This window comes from Carlito syrichta, unplaced genomic scaffold (genome assembly GCF_000164805.1).
Source record: "Carlito syrichta isolate Samal-C Ts95f unplaced genomic scaffold, Tarsius_syrichta-2.0.1 Scaffold312495, whole genome shotgun sequence".
Lineage (NCBI taxonomy): Eukaryota > Metazoa > Chordata > Mammalia > Primates > Tarsiidae > Carlito > Carlito syrichta.
Window position 1 is genome coordinate 14,223 of NW_007256591.1, and position 5,864 is coordinate 20,086.

At 38.1% G+C, this 5,864-nt stretch overlaps 1 protein-coding gene across 1 annotated transcript in view; it reads right to left on the reverse strand.

The window, feature by feature from the left end:
- Positions 1-1,027: 1,027 nt before the first annotated feature.
- The window catches only part of C6 (complement C6), a 74,416-nt gene continuing 69,579 nt past the window's right edge, over positions 1,028-5,864 (reverse strand). Inside the window, exon 18 of the mRNA XM_008069914.1 lies at positions 1,028-1,858. Within this exon, the coding sequence (XP_008068105.1) occupies positions 1,677-1,858 (182 nt within the window). The 3' untranslated portion in view covers positions 1,028-1,676. The remainder of the gene's footprint in view (positions 1,859-5,864) is intronic.

The window sequence follows — 5,864 nt, forward strand, 5'->3', positions numbered from 1 at the left end:
AGAGTACTGAAGAAAGTATCTTGATTCAGTTGTTGTGGCTTTTTTTTAGGATGTAGGAGTATTTAATGCCTCTTTGCCATTAGTTGGTGTCTTGAGTGTGCTGAAGGGCAGGATGCTTACAAGAGTGGGCTGCACCACTCTTATAATGAGAAGGATGTGGGGTGACATGACTGGGAAAAAGATGGGTTGGTGACTCCTGGGAAAAGAAAGACTCCCACTCAACTTCTGTGAACATCAAAAAAATATGTTTCCTGTTTTCAGTTTTTTTTTCCCTTCTCTGTTCTTCCACTTTGCTATTACAAGATGTTTTTACATTTTGCCAACATCCTGTGATTCATGAGATGGAGAAGGAGATGCATTTAATGTATAAGGTCTAGTAAGGGTGCTGTCAGGTGGCTATGTCTCATAGCCTCCTTCCACAAAGAGGGAATCACAGTGAGTTTTAATGGAAGGGAGTGTGCTTCCACTCACCTGCTTGGAGGTTGGCTGGCTATGGTTTTGAGATCAGTTACCAAGTCAGGGTTAGCTATTTGATGACTCCATCTCTAAACTAGGTGTACTCCAAAAGTAATCCCTGATAATCATCAGCAGTACCACTTAGGAAGTTGTTAGAAACACATTCTCAGGCCCCACCCCAGGCCTGCTGAATCAGAAACTGGGGGTGGGTCGCAGGCATCCGTATTAACACGCCTTCTAGGTAGCTCTGATGTGTTCTAAAATTTGAAACTACTGTCCCAAAGACACCCTCTCTCCTCCAATTCAAAATGACACCCTAGTCTCTCTAATGGATGTCTATTTTGTATAGACTAATAAAAAAGTATGACTTCCTTTAAAAATTGTTTCTTCAAAATTCTCTGAAAAATTATCTATCACACACTTCAGCTTAAAATCTTTAGCTGAGACAAAGATAATTTCTTTTCTCTTTCTTTAGAAAAAGGAATTCCAAAAAGTTTATTCTTAACTATTTTAAACAAGGTAATATCCTCTTGAGTCTAGTTATCCCTCAAGCAATGTTAATTGCCATGGGATATCTCCTTGTATAAGATGAGAATTAAGGATGGGACTCACCCTTTTCTGTTTTATTTTCTCCACAGCAATTATCACCATCAAGCATACTACATATTTTACCTGCTTATTTTATGTTCTGAATATCTACCCCCACATGAATGTCCACTTCAGGAAGGCGAGTGCTTTTGTCTGTTTTAGTCCCTGCTAATTTCTCAGACCTGTGGTTAGTACTTGACATCCTACAGACACTCCGAAATTATTTCTTGAATGAATACATGAAGGTTGGGTTTCAAGAATGTGTACTATAGGTTCTATAGATTTCGGTGTATTAATTCACTGAAAAAAAAATTATGGTTTTTGTTCATATTTCTCATTGTGAAAATGCTTGCTATCACAGGTTTCAAAAGGTCCTCAGATGTCCCATTTTTTGTGCAACGTGAACAGGAATGTTTACTAGACTTATGTGAAAGTTATTATGATTCAGAGTGTCGTGAGTTGGAACTAGACAGAGGACGCCAAAACAGAAGAGTCAAGGGAGAATAATGATGTGCAACTAATACAAAAAAATTTCTGTCAATAACTCTGGACATGCTAGTATGCTGTTTGTACAAGAATGCTCTTTAGTAGGAATTACTTTTGGATGGTAAATCTGTTTATCAGTAATTGTGCTAGGCCAAACACTTCCCAGAATGTAGTATTTCCACCTTCCAGTTCGCACATTTTACAGCTCCCACTTCACAGATGTTTACTGTTTTCTTACTTGTTGATGATCCTATTTTGACACAGTAGAGTTGGTTTCCACCCTTGAAACACTGAGGGGGTAACAGGCAGACACATTTGGAAATGGAGGCTGCAAAGAGAGAGAGAGAGATACTGTGACCTGCCACGGCGCTTTAGGGTTTGGTTTCATTTAGCTCATCCTCAGGGTGGCGAGTCCTTGGTGGCAACGAATGAGAAAGCTGAAACAAAGGCAATAATTCTAAAGACTCAATTTGGTTGAATGGAGGGACCTGGATACAAAGAACAGAATGAATTAGAGTAAGCCAGTAGGGTTCAGGAGTTGGGCTATCTCTGATACCTCCCCCTGTCTTACCACCCACATCCAATCAGGATTTGAACTCTCTGTGTCATCACCCTCTCCTGCCCTGCCACATCTAATCAGGATTTGAGCTGTGTTTGGCACCGCCTTCTCAATTCACTGCCCACATTCATCAACAATCCTGTCAATCCATTTCTATAATGTCTTCAGTTTGTCATTTCTGTGTGCGTGTGTGTGTGTGTGTGTGTGTGTGTGTGTGTGTGTGTGTGTGTGTGTGTTTTAATAATCACTGGCACTTCCTAAGTACATTTTTAATTATCATTTGTTGAGCATGTACTGTGAAATCACACAATATACCAAGAGTTTTACATGCTTTATTTCATTGAATCCTCACAACAAATATATGAACTACGCTATAATACTAATTCCACAAAGTAGGAAACTGAACTCAGGGAGGTTAAGCAATTTGACCACGGTCACACAATTAGCAAATGGCAAAAGCAAGTTTGAAACAATATATGACTCACAGGCCTTAGCTCTTTAACATACTCTGTACCACATTTGTTTATTTCTTTCTAGAATGTTACTGAGTTACACCTGGGGATCTGTATTTTTAATAGGCAGTCAAATTGGGAGATTCTCCTATGAAACTTGGTTCTGGAACCACCCAATTACTTCATAATTTATATAAAACTGGTGTTCATGAAATAGCTTTAATACAATCATTTAGGGGAAAAGTTACCAAAGCTGGGTATATTCAATAAATTTTGAGTAAAGATATATGGGTTCATTTATTATATGGGTATGCTTTAGTCAAAATTTTCCAATTTGGCTTCAACTTCCCTTTCAACATTATCTTTTCTGCTTTCTCCATTCCAAGTAGGTTAACTTCCTTTCTGTTTCCCATATAAGACCCCCAAAGGTGTCCTATTTTTGTCCTTTTTCCTGTGTCATTCCCTTTTTATTTGCCAGAGCACTTTCCTGCCTTTTCCCACATGTTCAGTTTCTACTAGTCTTGCCTCCTTCATTAAGTGTTTCATAGCGACTTACCCCTACTCTGATCTTTTCTCTAACCAAACTTTAATGGTGTAAATTTGTCAGTATCCTATCTGACATTTTTATACTTTCTTGTCCATTAACTTTTCATATGTGTTTTCCCCAAAGCAAGTATAAATGCTTTGGGAGCAGTAACTGTGGTTCATCCATTTCTAAGTGCTACTCAACTCTCAACAAGGTCTTCAGTTAATTCTACTAGATCCATTGATTTCAAATTCTGAATTTTGGGTGCAGGTATAATTAAACAAAAGGAAATGTATTTGATTGGTCTATAATAATTCATGTTGCAAAAATACCTAAGTATCAGCAATGATGTCATGAATAAGTAATGTCTTTTAGGCAGATATCAGTTCTTTCCTATGTCTCAATTGATGGGAAAAAAATAGGAAAAGGAGTTAGGGAGATATTCACATGTACCATATGCATTGGCATCTTGCCCTTGGTCAGAAACATTTTGTGAAAAAGCATGCATTTCCTTTCTATGCTCTCATCAACTAGCTAGAGAAGATTGTGTTCTTGTCCATTGTTGCAAGGGACAGGGTTTCCTTAAGGAGAGGGAATTGTTCCACCTCTGGCGAGGAAATCCATTCCCTAGGATTTTGGAAGGACACAGTCATTATTCTTTTACGACAGTTATAACTGAAAAGCTCTTTAAAGGCCCTTCCTACCACCTCCACTAATTCGTCCTTCAACACTAAATTCTCACTCTTCCACGCTTATGGAAATCCTCCCAGACCAGAAGCTATTATCTCTCTTACAGTTCTTATCATGTCCTTTCTTGCATTAAAGTGATTCATGGAATTACTGTCTAATGTTACTCCTCTAACTACTGTGAACAGTTTGAGGGATAAAAAGGGTCCTTCGTCTTAAAACCCTCATCCTGCCTTGTACAGTGACTTCCACGTGTTGGATGCTAAATGAATGTGAAAAGGATGTTTGCTGAATAAATTGTTCCTTCTTGCTGGTTGATGGTGGGTATTATTTTTGAAATTCAGACAAAATACTTAATATCCATAAGATAGGCTCCCTGGGGAGCCCATTCATGTTCTAACTTTTGAAAAGTGAACTTCATGTTATTTTAAACTTTTTTCTTATTTTATTTTAGAGAAGGAAAAGAGTAGCAAAGAGTACAATGTAATCAACAACACAAAAATTTAATCAAGCTGAAGTTCAGTTCAATTCAAAATTACTAATATTCCAATTTGCCATGAGTGAGTTGGGTATAAAATACATTTTCAACTTTCTCTTTCATCATAATGCTATAGTGTGTACACTGATGCTGTTCTATATTGCTGCTCCAAACAGAATTCTCTGTGATGTTGACTTTTGCTCATCAATCAAAGAAGTCTGACAGAGGCAGCTTATATCATTAGGGAAAATAAAAATGCCGTGAGTTTTCTGATTGTGTGCAGGACCCAAAATATTTTAAATTGCTCAGATAAATCTCCTGTTAAGAAATGTTCAAGTGTTATTTTTATCTTATTTTATTTTTTAGAGACAGGGTTTCATTCACTATGTTGTCCAGTCTTGAGCTCCTGGCCTCAAGTGATCCTCCCACCTCAGCCTCTCAAAAAGTGCTGGGATTATAGGCATGAGCCACCACACCTGGCCCCTTAAGGCATTCTGATAATTTGAGCAATATTGGTTATATATCAAGACTTTTAGTATTTTTTTTAGACTAACTTAGACTTCTAAAGACTGTGGGGATTTAGATGCATGCACAGCAAAGGGGTAATAGATATTTTGATGAAATTGCGAGCTGAGAATTAGTTTTTACTCAGGAAGATTTGAAAACAATAATTTGTGGAAAAATAGCAAAAACTGAACTTCTTTGAAATAGAAGAGTTTTATGAAGACCATTTCTCCTGATAAATAAGGAAGGATGGAAGCAAACACTAAACACATCCCCAAAGACCGACCTATGTATTGTAGTATAGTCAGGAATCATTTCTTGTCCTCCTTGCCATCCAAATTCCTTTTATTTTCTGTATGTATTTTTGACAATAATGTTCTTTCAGTACATTTCTCAGAAAAAATGTATATATTTAAGTAAAAAATAATGTTACATAATACTTTCAGCTCTTTTCTACCTCAAATTATTGTTCCTGAGGTAGATGTCAGTTGGACAATAGTGTTGGTCAAGCATCAAAAAAATGAATAGTGGAGTTTTTATCTATAAGATAATTTAATATTGATTAGAATTGGGCAATGAGCACATCAGGCCCTGGTTTCTAATTCTTATGTGGAATTCCTTGTACAGATATGGCATGCAGGTCAGAAGCCCTAAATATTGACTTCTGAGTTGTCACCTCACCATCAGAGAGATGCCAGCTGTGTCTACCCTCATGGTTCAATCTTGATAATCAGATTTAAGCAGATCAAGAAGAACCTGAATTTGAGTAATAAGATTTCTCCCCTTTTCAGTACTGAGCTGAAGAAAACTGTACCAAAATGGAGCCAAGGGGAACAGTATGGCTTTTGTCTTTCTTTTTGCAGAAGTACAGTGGGGTTTTTTTGTTTGTTTGTTTTTGTTTTTGTTGGAGTCTCACTGTGTCGCCCACACTGGAGTGTAGTGGCCGCTCCCGGCCACCGCAGCCTCGACCTGCTGGGCTCCGGCGATCCTTCCGCCTCAGCCTTCAGAGTAGCCGGAATTACAGGCATGCGCTACCGTGCCCAGCTGATTTTTTAATTTATTGTAGAGATAGGTCTCGCCAAGTTGCCCAGGCGGGTCTCGAACCCACGGGCTCAGGCAATCCACTCA